The sequence below is a fragment of the Salmo salar genome, chromosome ssa02, assembly GCF_905237065.1.
Source record: "Salmo salar chromosome ssa02, Ssal_v3.1, whole genome shotgun sequence".
NCBI lineage: Eukaryota > Metazoa > Chordata > Actinopteri > Salmoniformes > Salmonidae > Salmo > Salmo salar.
In genome coordinates, this window is record NC_059443.1 from 79,582,549 (window position 1) to 79,599,660 (window position 17,112).

General features: G+C 41.6%; 1 protein-coding gene across 6 annotated transcripts in view; it reads right to left on the minus strand.

The window, feature by feature from the left end:
- The window catches only part of LOC106585215 (uncharacterized), an 84,683-nt gene that overhangs the window by 35,008 nt on the left and 32,563 nt on the right, over window positions 1-17,112 (minus strand). For 5 of the 6 annotated variants that reach the window (XM_045710825.1, XM_045710815.1, XM_045710810.1 and 2 more), the window contains 20 exons: window positions 13,860-13,978; window positions 13,469-13,645; window positions 13,341-13,372; window positions 11,891-11,988; window positions 11,653-11,675; window positions 11,523-11,544; window positions 11,337-11,364; window positions 11,062-11,146; window positions 10,645-10,791; window positions 9,972-10,183; window positions 8,499-8,602; window positions 7,455-7,573; window positions 6,887-7,042; window positions 5,326-5,540; window positions 4,571-4,656; window positions 2,469-2,605; window positions 1,942-2,067; window positions 1,536-1,726; window positions 1,037-1,128; window positions 129-256 (listed from right to left, as the gene is read on the minus strand). In XM_045710825.1, the coding sequence (XP_045566781.1) occupies window positions 129-256; window positions 1,037-1,128; window positions 1,536-1,726; window positions 1,942-2,067; window positions 2,469-2,605; window positions 4,571-4,656; window positions 5,326-5,540; window positions 6,887-7,042; window positions 7,455-7,573; window positions 8,499-8,602; window positions 9,972-10,183; window positions 10,645-10,791; window positions 11,062-11,146; window positions 11,337-11,364; window positions 11,523-11,544; window positions 11,653-11,675; window positions 11,891-11,988; window positions 13,341-13,372; window positions 13,469-13,645; window positions 13,860-13,978 (2,297 nt within the window). The remainder of the gene's footprint in view (window positions 1-128; window positions 257-1,036; window positions 1,129-1,535; window positions 1,727-1,941; window positions 2,068-2,468; window positions 2,606-4,570; window positions 4,657-5,325; window positions 5,541-6,886; window positions 7,043-7,454; window positions 7,574-8,498; window positions 8,603-9,971; window positions 10,184-10,644; window positions 10,792-11,061; window positions 11,147-11,336; window positions 11,365-11,522; window positions 11,545-11,652; window positions 11,676-11,890; window positions 11,989-13,340; window positions 13,373-13,468; window positions 13,646-13,859; window positions 13,979-17,112) is intronic. The other variant, XM_045710830.1, reaches the window with a different exon arrangement.

Below are 17,112 nucleotides of genomic sequence, written 5' to 3' on the forward strand. Positions count from 1 at the left end.
TTTCAATGATGCTCAAGTAGAAGCTGTCTGTGTGTGTGTGTGTGTGTGTGTGTGTGTGTGTGTGTGTGTGTGTGTGTGTGTGTGTGTGTGTGTGTGTGTGTGCGTGTCTATACACCACAGTGCAGTACCTGTGCTGATCCAAAGGTGTTGAGGTCTTCCAAAGTAAGATAAGTGATGAAGAGTCCGATGTTCTCAGCAAACCAGGCAGTTGAGTTGAGCTCTGGATCACTGGCATTGTAACACTTAGGAGCCGACGCTGGAGACAGCATAACAAAGCATGTTGCCGTCACAGACAATTGGTAAAGCAATGTTATGACAGGTGATTGAAAAGCTGTATCATTCTCTCAGTATTACCAATATAAAGTTCCCCAAACAATGACATCATAGTGAGAATTAAAGCTGCTACATTATCATTACATACATCATTAGGGCCGAGCTTCCTGCCATCCAGGACCTCTATACCAGGCGGTGTCAAAGGAAGGCCCTAAAAATTGTCAAAGACTCCAGCCACCCTAGTCATAGCTCTAGTCTAGGTCCAAGAGGCTTCTAAACAGCTTCTACCCCCAAGACATTAGACTCCTGAACAGCTAATCAAATACCTACCCAGAATATTTGCAATGCCCCCCTTTTTTACGCCGCTGCGACTCTGTTATTATCTTTGCATAGTAACTTTAATACCTCATCCTACATGTACATATTACCTCGACACCGGTGCCCCCGCACATTGACTCTGTACCGTTACCCCCCTGTATATAGTCTAGCTATTGTTATTTCACTTCTGCTCTTTAATTACTTGTTCCTTTAATTTCTTATTCTTATTCGTATTTTTTAAACTGCATTATTGGTTAGGCGCTTGTAAGTAAGCATTTCACTGTAAGGTCTACACCTGTTGTATTCAGCACATGTGATTAATAAGATTTGATTTGATTTAATCATGGAACATTTAGAGCCAACATGGAGGACAGTTACATAAACTCCATAGACATATCTATGGCTCTGATGGAAACTGGCAGGCCTGTGGCACAAAATGGCTGACCTGAGGTGAGATACGTCTTGATGGTCTCCCTGTACACATCTCTCTCCACAAAGTCTGCAGCGCTGTAGTTATAACTCCCCAGAATTGAGATGCTAAAAAAACCCAACAACAAAAACAACAACATCACATTCATTACAACAGATCAAGTCAAACATAGACATTGTGGAAAAATATGGCAAAACACAATATAGAACATTGAGACAAGACGGTATAAAAAGACAGAATGTGTAACACGGCCAGTAAGAAACTCTTCTACAAGAGTTCCACCAACACTAAGCCCTTGTTAGTGGCTGTTCCCGTGGTAACAAGTCGCAGTAAGACGTCGTAACAGGTGGAAGCCGCGGCCCTCTGCACATCTGCAAATCCCTGCCTGCAGCCTGCACGGGACTGAATTCCGGTCCCACCAGTCTTCTGTCTGACGTTCAGCTGGTTTCTGTCTATCCCTTTCAATAAAATTGGACACATATGTACTAAATATATTTTTGGGAAAATCCCTTACAGTTTCTGGAAGGCCAGACAAGGGGCGGTCTTGACAGCGGCGGAGGTCACCAGGCTCCTGGTGAGGAAGGGCAGGTAGTTCTTCAGCCTCAGGTCAAACCAGGCGTTGACCTCTGACCTCTGACTGCTGCTGAGAGCCTGGGGCCAGACACACGGCAGTGTGGGACGCCTCACTGACTCAGGGATACTCTCCTGGGGGGCACAGGCCAGTTGCTTAGATATGAATAAAGTTTAGAGGAAACGTGGGTGTGTTCTAGTGGCAGATTCCTCTTGGATTCTGCCTTTCTGGTGAATGGATGGCATAGGAGACAAGTGGTGTGTAGTGGGTGTTTCACACGGGTAACACAGTAGTTGTGTGTGTGTGTGTGTGTGTGTGTGTGTGTGTGTGTGTGTGTGTGTGTACGTACAGTCCCCAGGAACAGTGGGGTCTTGGTGTAGTTGCTGTAGAGTTGGCAGAGCTTTGTGTCGTCGTCGACAACGTTGGGGCGGCGCAGGAAACGACCCAGGTCAGAGACAGGCAGAGAATTCACCAGCTAGAGAGAGAGAGAGAGAGAGAGAGAGAGAGAGAGGTGAGGAAACACACACACACCTTCATCATCATCATCCTTATCTATGTCCTCTTAAAGCCTTGTCTCAAACACACACACCAGTGGAGGCTGCTGAGGGGAGGACGGCTCTTGATAATGTCTGGAACGGAGCAAATGGAATGGAATCTAACACATGGAAACCTTGGAAACCATGTGTTTAATGTATTTGAGACCATTCTACCAATTCTGCTCCAGCCATTACCATGAACCCGTCCTCCCCAATTAAGGTGCCACCAACCTCCTGTGACACACACACACACACACACACACACACACACACACACACACACACACACACACACACACACACACACACACACACACACACACACACACACACACCTCACCTGTTCCATCTGGCTATGGGGTATGAGGGAGAGGAAGGTGGTCAGGTTGGGGAAGCCGAAACTCAGGAAGGAACTCTCCAGGTAACCATAGAAACTGTGGTTGTAGTTTGCGCCATAGCAACGGAGTGGGGAGGAGCCTGGGAGGGGGGCAGGGACAGGACTGTCATTCAAATATCCTTAACAGGAAATTCTGTGGTCAAAACTCAATATGACAAACTAACAACAAATACGATCATAAGTTGTTTGAGTAATGAGTATCACGATATAAAAATATGAAAAACCAAGTGTTAAGCTTGGTGTTACAGCAAGACAAGTTTCATAGTATGCTCCAGTATTTATAGTTTCATAGTATGCTGTAGTATTTATAGTTTCATAGTATGCTCCGGTATTTACAGTTTCATAGTATGCTCCGGTATTTATAGTTTCATAGTATGCTCCAGTATTTATAGTTGCATAGTATGCTCCAGTATTTATAGTTGCATAGTATGCTCCAGTATTTATAGTTTCATAGTATGTGCCAGTATTTATAGTTTCATAGTATGCTGTAGTATTTATAGTTTCATAGTATGCTCCAGTATTTATAGTTGCATAGTATGCTCCAGTATTTATAGTTTCATAGTATGCTGTAGTATTTATAGTTTCATAGTATGCTGTAGTATTTATAGTTTCATAGTATGCTGCAGTATTTATAGTTTCATAGTATGCTCCAGTATTTATAGTTTCAAAGTATGCTCCAGTATTTATAGTTTCAAAGTATGCTCCAGTATTTATAGTTTCATAGTATGCTCCAGTATTTATAGTTTCATAGTATCCTCCAGTATTTATAGTTTCATAGTATGCTGTAGTATTTATAGTTTCATAGTATGCTGTAGTATTTACAGTTTCATAGTATGCTCCAGTATTTATAGTTGCATAGTATGCTCCAGTATTTATAGTTTCATAGTATGCTCCAGTATTTATAGTTTCACAGTATGCTGTAGTATTTATAGTTTCATAGTATGCTGCAGTATTTATAGTTTCATAGTATGCTCCAGTATTTATAGTTTCAAAGTATGCTCCTGTAACAGTGTAGGTTCCGTCCCTCTCTTCGCCCCAACCCGGGCTCGAACCAGGGACCCTTGCACACATCAACAACTGACACCACACGAAGCATCGTTACCCATCGCGCCACAAAAGCCGCGGCCCTTGCAACGCAAGGGGAAACCCTACTTCGAGTCTCAGAGCGAGTGACGTCACCGATTGAAACGCTATTAGAGCGCACCACCGCTAACTAACTAGCCATTTCACATCGGTTACACTCCAGTATTTATAGTTTCATAGTATGCTCCAGTATTTATAGTTTCATAGAATGCTCCAGTATTTATAGTTTCATAGTATGCTGTAGTATTTATAGTTTCATAGTATGCTGTAGTATTTATAGTTTCATAGTATGCTGTAGTATTTATAGTTTCATAGTATGCTGCAGTATTTAGAGTTTTATAGTATGCTGCAGTATTTATAGTTTCATAGTATGCTGTAGTATTTATAGTTTCATAGTGTGCTGCAGTATTTACAGTTTCATAGTATGCTGTAGTATTTATAGTTTCATAGTATGCTGCAGTATTTATAGTTTCATAGTATGCTGTAGTATTTATAGTTTCATAGTATGCTCCAGTATTTATAGTTTCATAGTATGTTGTAGTATTTATAGTTTCATGTTATGCTGCAGTATTTATAGTTTCATAGTATGCTGTAGTATTTATAGTTTCATAGTGTGCTGCAGTATTTACAGTTTCATAGTATGCTGTAGTATTTATAGTTTCATAGTATGCTCCAGTATTTATAGTTTCATAGTATGCTGTAGTATTTATAGTTTCATAGTATGCTGTGGTATTTACAGTTTCATAGTATGCTCCGGTATTTATAGTTTCATAGTATGCTCCAGTATTTATAGTTTCATAGTATGCTCCAGTATTTATAGTTTCATAGTATGCTCCAGTATTTATAGTTTCATAGTGTGCTGCAGTATTTACAGTTTCATAGTGTGCTGTAGTATTTACAGTTTCATAGTATGCTGCAGTATTTCTATTTCCAGTGGATGTGTTGTGGATGTCAGTCAGTACCTTGGAGGGAGAGGGTGATTTGATCGTAGATGTTTCTCTGTGTGTTGTCCTGAAGTGTAGGGAGGGTGGCATTCAGCACCTCCACCCTTAGAGAGACAAACATGTCAGAAATTAAACATACCCGTCATCAAAATATTCTGCCCCGCCACCCAGAGCACTTTGAGATCAGTCAAAGATACAGGAAAACATGCTTCTACAGTCCCGCCTCTGCTCTTCTGCTGAGATGACCCCCACCTGACACTATCATCTAACATAGATCTTGTACATTTAACTCTTTATTCAGACAGTTGGAAACAGAGGGGGAGAGAGGCATGGTGGGAGAACAGTAGGAAGGACAGACATGGTGGGGAGTAGAGGACATGTGACTGTCTGGGAGCGTTACAGAAAGACCCCAGGTTCTGCAACCCCCCCCCCCGCCACCCTGAGCACTTTGAGATCAGTCAAAGATACAGGAAAACATGCTTCTACAGTCTCACGTGATACAGAGCAAGATTTAAGATAGATACACCCTGCACATCAACATCACTACTGACTCAGGGTACATCCCAAATGACTCCCTATTTCCTATATGGTGCACTACTTTACCCTAAGATACATCCCTAATGGCACCCTATTCCCTATATGGTGCACTACTTTACCCTAAGACACATCCCTAATGGCACCCTATTCCCTATATAGTGCACTACTTGTGACCGTAGCTTATAAGGAATAGGTTGCAATTTGGGACGAAGCCTAAAGATCAGTCCGTCTCTTACAGCTGCTGTCCGATGTTGCAGTTCCTCTGTGCGACCACACTGAAGAGGGGGGCGACGTGGAGCGGGGACAGGTTGATCAGCAGTGGGCGGAGCCTGCTCTGAAGCCAGGTGAGTACTTCCTGGTCGCTAACAGAGCGGTCTGATAGGTTCCCGCGTTCAAACACCTGCTGGAGCATGGCTGAACGCACCGCCACTGGGAACTTAGACTCTTGACCCTATGGGATAGAGAGAGGGATGGAGGGGGGATAGGGAGGGGAGAGGGGTGGAGAGAGGGAGAGGAAAGGGATGGAGAGAGGGAGGGAGAGATGCAGGGGAGTGGAGTGGAGAGAGAGGGGAGAGGGGTGGAGAGAGAGAGAGGGGAGAGATGGAGGGGAGTGGGGTGGAGAGATGGAGGGGAGAGTGGTGGATAGAGAGGGAGGGAGGGAGAGATGAAAGGAGAGAGGAAGGGACAGGAAAGGTAAGAGAGGAAGAGGATAGGTAACAGAGAGAGAGAACAGATAATGGAAGACAGTTGAATAATAGTCCATCTTCATAATGATATAATGGCACCCCTATTCCATATTGAATAATGATATAATGGCACCCCTATTCCATATTGAATAATGATATAATGGCACCCCTATTCCATATTTGTGCAAAAAATATAACAGGGTGTCATATAGAACTATATAGAGAATAGAGTGTAATATAGGACTGTATAGGGAATAGGGTGTTGTATGGGACTATATAGGGAATAGGGTGTTGTATGGGACTATATAGGGAATAGGGTGTTGTATGGGACTATATAGGGAATAGGGTGTTGTATGGGACTATATAGGGAATAGGGTGTTGTATGGGACTATATAGGGAATAGGGTGTTGTATGGGACTATATAGGGAATAGGGTGTTGTATGGGACTATATAGGGAATAGGGTGTTGTATGGGGCTATATAGGGAATAGGGTGTTGTATGGGACTATATAGGGAATAGGGTGTTGTATGGGACTATATAGGGAATAGGGTGTTGTATGGGACTATATAGGGAATAGGGTGTTGTATGGGACTATATAGGGAATAGGGTGTTGTATGGGACTATATAGGGAATAGGGACTATATAGGGAATAGGGTGTTGTATGGGACTATATAGGGAATAGGGTGTTGTATGGGACTATATAGGGAATAGGGTGTTGTATGGGACTATATAGGGAATAGGGTGTTGTATGGGACTATATAGGGAATAGGGACTATATAGGGAATAGGGTGTTGTATGGGACTATATGGGGAATAGGGTGTTGTATGGGACTATATAGGGAATAGGGTGTCATATAGAACGCAACCATGTAATATCTTGTCTCATGGTGATGGAAACCAGACAGACAGACAGACAGACAGACAGACAGACAGACAGACAGACAGACAGACAGACAGACAGACAGACAGACAGACAGACAGACAGACAGACAGACAGACAGACAGACAGACAGACAGACAGACAGACAGACAGACAGACAGACAGACAGACAGACAGACAGACAGACAGACAGACAGACAGACAGACAGACAGACAGACGAGCTTGTCTCACGGTGATGGCTAGAGAGAAGTCATTGAAGAAGTCAGTGAAGAGGATGTTGGGTACGTAGTTCATCAGCATGGTGACGTCTGCAGCAGAGCTGAGCTGGTCTGGACTAGAGGACACCTCTGCTAACTGTCTCACTGTTAGCTGGGGCAGGGCCTCCATCTGCAGCACAGACACAACTCACATTATAACTACAGACAAAACATTATTACAGACACTATCACTGTTAGCTGGGGCAGGGCCTCCATCTGCAGCACAGACACAACTCACATTATAACTACAGACAAAACATTATTACAGACACTATCACTGTTAGCTGGTGTAACGGTTCCATCTGCAGTACAGACACAACTCACATTATAACTACAGACAAAACATTATTACAGACACTATCACTGTTAGCTGGTGTAACGGTTCCATCTGCAGTACAGACACAACTCACATTATAACTACAGACAAACATTATTACAGACACTATCACTGTTAGCTGGTGTAACGGTTCCATCTGCAGTACAAACACAACAGACATTATTACAGACTATTACCACAGGACAACAGGACAACAGACAGTTACCACAGAGAAGGTGGTCAGTAGTCTCTGCATGTCCTTGAAGGAGGCGAAGGCAGAGAATCCTCTGAAGTTCTTCAGCAGCCAGTCTTCACTGTTCAGGGTGTCAGAGCTACAGCTGGGGTCTGGGAACACACAGACAACACATTTAGACAACACAATTAGAGAGAATACATTTAGAGAACACAGTCAGAGAACACAGTCAGAGAACACAGTCAGAGAACACAGTCAGAGAAAAGTCCCTGCTGGTGTTTCAGTGCCAGTCTATTGAAGATCCCATAGTAACTCTCCAGATAACACTTTCAGAAGTGTGTTTGTGTTATTTACACAGCAGTTTGACTGACAATGGCTGTGTCTGAAATGCCCCCCTATTCCCTACAAGGCATTACTTTGGAAAAGGGCCTATAGAAAAAGTAATGCGCCCTCTGGCCTTCAGGCTCAGCACTCTATTGGTCAGTACCTGCTGAGGCTCAGTTCCTATTGGTCAGTAACTGATGAGGCTCAGTTCTTATTGGTCAGTACCCGCTGAGGCTTAGTTCCTACTGGTCAGTACCTGCTGAGGCTCAGTTCCTATTGGTCAGTACCTGCTGAGGCTCAGTTCCTATTGGTCAGTAACTGATGAGGCTCAGTTCCTATTGGTCAGTAACTGATGAGGCTCAGTTCTTATTGGTCAGTACCCACTGAGGCTCAGTTCCTACTGGTCAGTACCTGCTGAGGCTCAGTTCCTATTGGTCAGTACCTGATGAGGCTCAGTTCTTATTGGTTAGTACCAGCTGTGGCTCAGTTCCTAATGGTCAGTTCCTGCTGAGGCTCAGTTCCTATTGGTCAGTACCTGATGAGGCTCAGTTCTTATTGGTTAGTACCAGCTGTGGCTCAGTTCCTACTGGTCAGTACCTGCTGAGGCTCAGTTCATATTGGTTAGTACTTGCTATGGCTCAGTTCCTATTGGTCACTACCTGCTGAGGCTAATTTCCTATTGGTCAGTATCTTGCTGAGGCATAGTTCCTATTGGTCAGTACCTGGTGAGACTCAGTTCCTATTGGTCAGTACCTGCTGTGTTGTTCCTGGAGAGAAAGACCTCTATGAAGGTAGTGTAGACTGATATCTGTCTGGACTGGTCCATGGCTGAGTGGTGGCTGCTCAGGATCTGAACGCTGAGGGAAAAGACAAAGGGGTTAGAGGTTATCGCTACAAAGCCATCTCGGACACAACTCAATCACCTCCACAATGAAGAGTTGTTGCAGTGTAACATTTGATGCAGCAGAACAGGATTTGGAATTTTTTAAAGTGCAGACCATCTGGCTTAAATTTGAGGATGTTTGTATCTATACCGGGTGAACCGTTCAGAAATTACTATTTTTTTGTACATAGTCCCTCCAAAAGTATTGGGACAAATTCACTTATATGTGTGTTAGAGCAGTAAAAAGTTAAGTATTTGGTCCCATATTCCTAGTACGCAATGATTACATAAAGTTTATCACTCTACAAACTTGTTGGATACATCTGCTGTTTGTTTTGGTTGCGTTTCAGATTATTTTGTGCCCAATAGAAATGAATGGTAAATAATGTAGTGCTATTTTGGAGTCTCTTTTATTGTAAATAAGAATATAATATGTTTCTAAACATGCCTACATTCATGTGGATGCTACCATAATTATGAATAGTCCTGAAAAAATTGTGAATAGTGATGAGAGAGAAAGTTACAGACACACAAATATCATACCCCCTCAAAATGCTAACCTCCCTTGTTATTATAATGGTGAAAGGTTTGCATGTCTTGGAGTCAGATTAACTCTTGGATAACATTTTTATGTCTCTGCGTGGAGTTTGAAGCAAGTTGCTAACTATCGCTAGCGCAATTGCTAACATGTGTTAGCATAATGACTGGAACTTTCCATAAACTTCCATTCATTCCGCTAATGCTAGTTAGGCTCGCGAAACTACCTCTTAACTTCCTTCATACTGTATGCAGAGACATAAAAAGGGTATCCACGAGTTAATCTGACTCTGGGCAAGTAGATAAAGGGCCTTTCATCACCTGGTAGGTGATATTATATTATATATAGTAATGTTAATACGTACATGGTCTGGTAGGTGATATTATATTATATATAGTAATGTTAATACGTACATGGTCTGGTAGGTGATATTATATTATATATAGTAATGTTAATACGTACATGGTCTGGTAGGTGATATTATATTATATATAGTAATGTTAATACGTACATGGTCTGGTAGGTGATATTATATTATATATAGTAATGTTAATACGTACATGGTCTGGTAGGTGATATTATATTATATATAGTAATGTTAATACGTACATGGTCTGGTAGGTGATATTATATTATATATAGTAATGTTAATACGTACATGGTCTGGTAGGTGATATTATATTATATATAGTAATGTTAATACGTACATGGTCTGGTAGGTGATATTATATTATATATAGTAATGTTAATACGTACATGGTCTGGTAGGTGATATTATATTATATATAGTAATGTTAATACGTACATGGTCTGGTAGGCGGAGCAGCTGAAGTTCTTGGTGCTGAGGCAGGACAGGAAGTCAGTGGAGACGGCAGGTAGGAAGGGACGGAGTCTGGTGTTGAACCAGAGGTTGATGATTTTCTGATCTCCGAGACTAGCCAGGCTGAAGCTGTCCAGCCTTACCTCTCTTATAGCATCCAGGGCCTGGGACACTGCTGGAGAGCTGGGGTCTAGTGTCTGGAGAACATGGTTAAAAAAACAATTTCATAATCAGGAAATGACTGAATGTCGGCGTTCACAATAATATTTGGGACCTTGGCAGATCTACTGGTAGTATGAAAATAATGTCTCCTTTTCTTTTTCGAAAATAAAACCAAATAAAAGCCAGATCAAAAGAGGGGACCTTCATACTGTAATAATTAGTCAGTATGTTTATATGTACAGTATAAGAGGGGAACTACATACAGTAATAATTAGTCAGTATGTTTATATGTACAGTATAAGAGGGGAACTACATACAGTAATAATTAGTCAGTAAGTTTATATGTACAGTATAAGAGGGGAACTACATACAGTAATAATTAGTCAGTACGTTTATATGTACAGTATAAGAGGGGAACTACATACAGTAATAATTAGTCAGTAAGTTTATATGTACAGTATAAGAGTGATATGAATAGGTAAGAGTTTTATCTCACGGTGTTGGAGAAGAGATCCAGGGCTGAGTCCAGAACCACTGAGACCTTAGAGAAGAACAGTTTCCAGATCTGTGCTGAGTGGCTGGTGTTACCAGACAGCTTACACTTCAACAGGCTCACCAAGTTATCTGATGTCAACACAGACAGCTGGAGGGTAAAGAAGGGACAGAAAGAGAAAAAACATGTACAAATCATATCATCTAATAATATAGAATAATAATAATACATGAGATTTATATAGCGCTTTTCAAGGACCCAGAGACGCTTTACAGTAGAGAGCAAAGAAACAAGAAACCAACAACAAAAAGGTCAGACCAATCAAAACACAAGAACATCTGGGTCACTTCTGTGGTTGTTCTACTAGAAAAACAACAAAAATTGAACAGAAACGTGACAGTTGTGAAGAATCCTTCGTACCGAGCCACAAGCGTAAACATCGACGCTGAAATCACAGAGGACTCCGCTGATCTGCCCGTTGTCTAGGTGACCCTGTAGAGCAGTGCTGAAGGAATCAACAACAGATATTCAGATGGTTGTTGGAAATATGATGGAAAGAAGAGACGTGAAAGCAGCACTAGAAACGGTTTGAGACCATGTCACCAATTAACGCAAATGAACAGATGTTTTTTTTGAAACGTAAAAAAACCCACAAAAAAACTGAAGCTAACAGAAAGGATCTTTGAATAACTCACCTGTCGACGCCAGCACAAACATTTGTCTCTGTAAACAATACGTAACGAACAATTAGTTCTTTCTGAATAATAGTCAATGGAATGCAAGGAATTATTGATCACTATGAAATCAATTCAATAATATAATAATCAATGTTTGGTGAATTAATATATCACAAAAAACAAAATCAATCAGATATCTCGTACCATTAACTGGGGTGACATTGCACTGAGGGAAAGATGAGATGTAATGAGTTCCAATCTGCTATGCAGTATCCAGATAAATCATACAGTCACATCAGCCTGTAAGACAGAACTCAAACAAACAGATACTCACCTCTCCACTGTATACAACGCAACCTGTGAGGGGAAAATAAAACTGGCAAGATTTCAGGCAGTAATGGTGATTCTTCGTAACATGTTTAACATGAAAAAAATAAAAAATAATAAACGGGCCAAAATACTATGGAACCAATATGGTGCTCCCTAAGGGTCCTGTTCAAAAGTATTGCACTACACAGGAAATAGACTCAGCCAATCGAATCCAGTGTTGTTTATTAAAACCCGTCTCTCACCTGATTGGACGGTCTGTAGTAAAGCCGTCTTGCTGGAGGTGAGGGCTGACTCTATCTCCATGGTAACAGTGGGTACGGCCTCGTCCAGTCTGGTGAAACTAAATAAACACAACAACAACAGGAGCATTTTTAAGTTCTATTTTACATGAGTATATCCCAAATGGCACCCTATTCCCTACATAGTGCATTCGTTTTGACCAGAGCCCTATTGACCCTGGTTAAAAGTAATGCACTGTGTAGGGAATAGGGTGACATTTCTGGCACAAAATTGGTCATTCATGGGATGTCTCGTGGGATGTCCTCACGTGGAAGAGATGCAGTTGTCATTAGAAACATCTATGGTAGGGAGTCCAATCAAAACAAAAACGCATCTTTTGACCAATGGGTAAAATGATTGTGGAGATACGCCTTTAACAAAAACAATGGTCAAAACCTCACATACAGTTGAAGTGGGAAGTTTACATACACTTAGGTTGGAGTCATTAAAACTGGTTTTTCAACCCCTCCACAAATGTCTTGTTAAAACTATAGTTTCGGCAAGTTGGTTAGGACATCTACTTTGTGCATGACACAAGTCATTTTTCCAACAATTGTTTACAGACAGATTATTTCACTTATAATTCACTGTATCACAATTCCAGTGGTTCAATATAAAACAATATTGAGGAAAGATAGATATCGACCTTTCAGCTGGACAATAACCTAAAACACAAGGCCAAATCTACACTGGAGTTCCTTACCAAGAAGAGAGTAAATGTTCCCTTGTGGCCGAGTTAGTTTTTTTTTCTTCAATTAAATCTGCTTGCAAATCTAAGGCAACACCTGAAAATGGTTGTCTAGCAATGATCAACAAACAATTTGACAGAGCTTGAATTTTTTTTTAAAGAATAATGGGCAAATGTTGCTCAATCCAGGTGTGAAAAGCTCTTAGAGACCTACCCAGAAAGACTCAGAGCTGTAATCGCTACAAAAGGTGATCTGACATGTATTGGCTCAGAGGGGTTGAATACGATATATAACTATAATACTTATCTAATCAAGATACTGTATATGAGTGTTCTATTTTTCATAATTTTTTTTGACAAATGTTGGAATTTTTCATCAACTTTGACATTACAGAGTATTTTGTGCAGATCGTTGACAAAAAAAATGACAATGAAATCTATTTTAAATTCCCCTTTGTAACACAACAAAATGTGGAAAAAGTCAAGGGGTGTGAATACTTTCTGAAGACACTGTATTAGGTTACAAAATTTGACTTTTTGGATATAATGTTAATTATACCTTATAGAAAGACCCCACTGAACGATTCAGAATATAAATAATCATATTCGTCTTGGTAAAATGTATTTTGTAACATAAGGAAGAGAAATTTAATCACCGAAGCACATTTTCACCCACTCTGAGCAGAGTGGATGGACACCCTATCTATAGGTACCGTACTACTTACATGATCTTGTAGGAGGCACAAGGGATATTTTCCTAAAGGCAGAAAAAGGTTAAGGTTAGTATTTGGTTTGTATAAATGATTATCTGTAAGAATGTATTTTTGTAGACAAGGACAGAAGAGAGATGTACCTGTTTGGTCAGGCTGACAAGTTGTTGCAGGAACTCAGGGAGTCTCCTCTCCTTTGGTGACTCAGTCAGGTAGTCAAACACTGTGTTGATGATGACAGCTTTCCCTGGAAGACCAGGAAGAGGCAACACCAACAGCTCTGCAGTCTGCTTTGGAGAGAGAACCTCCAGGGATGACAACTGGAAGGGAGGAGACAAGAAGGTTATCAAACCTAACAAACCAAAAATACAATTTACCTATCAGATGAGTCAAAAAACATACATGTTTCTGATATAGACTCAGGTTTCTAGAATTTATTTACATGAAGGGCATCAAAACACCCGTTTTATATATTATAAGGACAAATATCTATGCATAATTGTGATGGCGTAGTCGGCAGAAAGTGAGACATACAGGAGAGAAGTCTGTGTTGAGTTTCAGCAGATCCCTGAGGGACACCGGAACTGAAAATGGTCCCAAGTTCTTTTGCAGCCAGTCCACACTGCTGTTAGAGCTGGACACACAGCCAGAGTCTAGAGGGAAGAGGGTTATTAACATACAGACATAAACATCAAAACAGAAGCATTCAACTGGTCTAAACCTATCCAAATGTGCAGGTACATTGTAGAATGTTTTTATATATCATTAACTATAAACAGGAAGATGGGCATCACCGGTCACTGAGCTAGCAAGCTAAAGTTAGCAAGTTAGTCACAGAAATGTACGTTCCATCTGTTAATTATTTCAGTCTGATTTGACCTATCTTACGAAGTCAGCATGACTTAACATAGTTTATTTCGTTTTTAACCTCAATATTGTTGCTGGATAGATACTATGATAGCTAACATGCTGGCGCTACTAGCTAATGCTAATGATGCTAACGGCGCTAGCTAACCTCCTATCTGGATGCCTCACTCTAGTTCCCGAGAGAGAGCAACATACTGGTTTCATTTTTCCAAGCTATGCAGAGGGTGCTCTAGCAAAAAAAACTGCAGAGACCTGAGGACACCATTCCAACCTGGAACTGAAAGTAAAAGGTGTCGAGGTCTTTGGGCCCAACAAGTGGCAAGAATCTTTGAAGCATCCTCTGAAGCCCCCTCTTGCTGTTCAAATACCATTCACTGGCATTTTCCTCAAGAAATCTGCCTCCAGAAATAAAAGCTTCTCCCAAGTGGGTGTTACACCTACTCCCGTTGCCTGCTGCACTGCTGCTTGGATTCCACCTGGCGATCTGTTCACCGTCTGCCCTGGCCTGTCTCCCCCTGTCTGGTACAGGTACCCCCACCACACTCCCCCCTCTCTCCCGAGCTTTCACTAGCCTCCATCACACACGCACTGTTGGGGCGAGTGACTCTGAACAAAGGCAAGCCCCAAGTCGTTATATATTTAGTTTTTTTCTTGTGCATTTTGCTATTTGCCTCAGGACTCCTGCATACTTAGTTGTCTACAAACTTTCTTTACCCAACTGTGGGACAGACTATGTTTGCTCCCACACTCAGGACTCTGACTCTCTATTGGTTACACAGACTTTTGGCCTCCCAGCCTATTCTAACCAGCTCTCGCCGGCTTTGTATTCATGTTACCTGATGAAATTGCTGTACAATATGATCTTGTTGCAATCTGATGCACATTCAGATGTCATAAATCAGCACTGCAGAGTTCTCCCTGTCATATGCCGTGCCTTGATTGTATTACTGTTGATGATATCTGGAAATGTGCATGTACACCCATCTACTGTTGCTAGGCCCAATTCTGACTTGTGCTCTGATATCTGCTTCACTGATTTCTGCTGTCGTAAAAGCCTGGGTTTTCTGCACGTTAACACTAGAAGCTTATTACCTACAATGCATCAATTGAATGTGTGGGTTCACAGCTCCAATCCAGATGTGTTGGTCATTACTGAGACGTGGTTAAGGAAGAGTGTTTTGAATACTGATGTTAACCTTTCTGGTTGTAACCTTTTTCGGCAAGACAGATCTTCCAAAGGTGGGGGAGTGGCAATCTTTACCAAGGATCAACTTCACTGCTCGGTCGTCTCCATCAAGTCTGTCCCCAAACAATTTGATTTGCTGGTTTAAAAATTAAACTTTCAAATAGCAATTTGTTGACTGTTGCTGGGTGCTATCGTCCTCCATCAGCGTCGGCCTGTACCCTACCTGCCCTCAGCTCTCTCCTGGCCCCTTACACTAAGTCTGAATTTGTCCTGCTAGGTGACCTAAAGTCCTAAAGCAATGGGACTCCCTAAATATTTCTCAGATTATTACCAATCCCACAAGGTATGACTCCAAACACCCAAAAAAGGCTACTCTCCTCGATGTTATCCTCACAAATAATCCTGCTAGGTAACAGTCTGGTGTCTTCTGCAATGACCTTAGTGATCACTGTTTTACAGCCTGTTCGTAATGGCTGCTCAGTGAAACGACCTATCCTGATTTGTCATAGACGCTTGCTAAAAAACTTTAATGAGCAAGCCTTCCTTCATGAACTGGCCTCTGTAAAATGGTATACATTTCCCTCACTAACTTCAAACATCAGCTATCTGAGCAGCTAACCGATCGCTGCAGCTGTACATAGTCCATCTGTAAATAGCCCACCCAATCTACCTACCTCATCCCCATATTGTTTGTATTTACCTTGCTGCTCTTTTGCACACCAGTATCACTACTTATACACCATCATCTGCTCATCTATCACTCCGGTGTTAATCTGCTAAATTGTAATTACTTTGCTACTATGGCCTATTTATTGCCATACCTCCTCATGCCATTTGCAAACACTGTATATAGACTTTCTTTCTTTTTTTCAATTGGGTTATTGACTGTACGCTTGTTTATTCCATGTGTAACTCTGTGTTGTTGTTTCTGTCGCACTGCTTTGCTTTATTTTGGCCAGGTTGCAGTTGTAAATGAGAACTTGTTCTCAACTAGCTTACCTGGTTAAATAAAGGTGAAAAAAAATATATAGAATTAGCTTGATCCCCTCTGTCGAAGAGGCTTGGACCTTCTTTTTTTATATTTCCAGTGGTATTGTTAACAAACACGTCACCATACAGAAAATTATAATTAAAAACGGGTTCAGCCCCTGGTTCGACCGTGATCTTGCAGAGTTACTCCACCTCAAGAATTGCATTTGGCGAAAGGCTAAGCACACGCATACTCAGGCTGACTGGCTCTCGTTCAGGCAAATGAGAAATAAGTGCACTCAGGCTATCCGGAAGGCCAAAGTTAGTTACTTTAAGGAGCAGTTCTCTCTCTGTGGGTCTAACCCCCAAGAAGTTCTGGAAAAAGGTTAAAGACCTGGAGAATAAACCCTCCTCATCACAGCTGCCCATGTCCCTTAATGTTGATGTGGTTGTTACTGACAAGAAGCAAATGGTTGAGTTCTTTAATCACCTCTTAATTAAGTCAGGATTCATATTTGACTCAGCCATGCCTCCTTGCCCATCCAAAAGTTCCTCATCTCCCACCCCTTCTAATGTGACTATCCCCGATGCTTCTCCATCTTTTTCCCCTGCCCGGCTACAAAGTTTCTCTCTACAGGCAAACCAGGCCAAAGACTGAGTCCGAGGTGCTAAAGGAGATCCTTAAACTTGACCCCAAAAAACATCTGGGTCAGATGGTTTAGACCCTTTTTTCTTTAAGGTTGCTGCCCCTATCATCGCCATGCT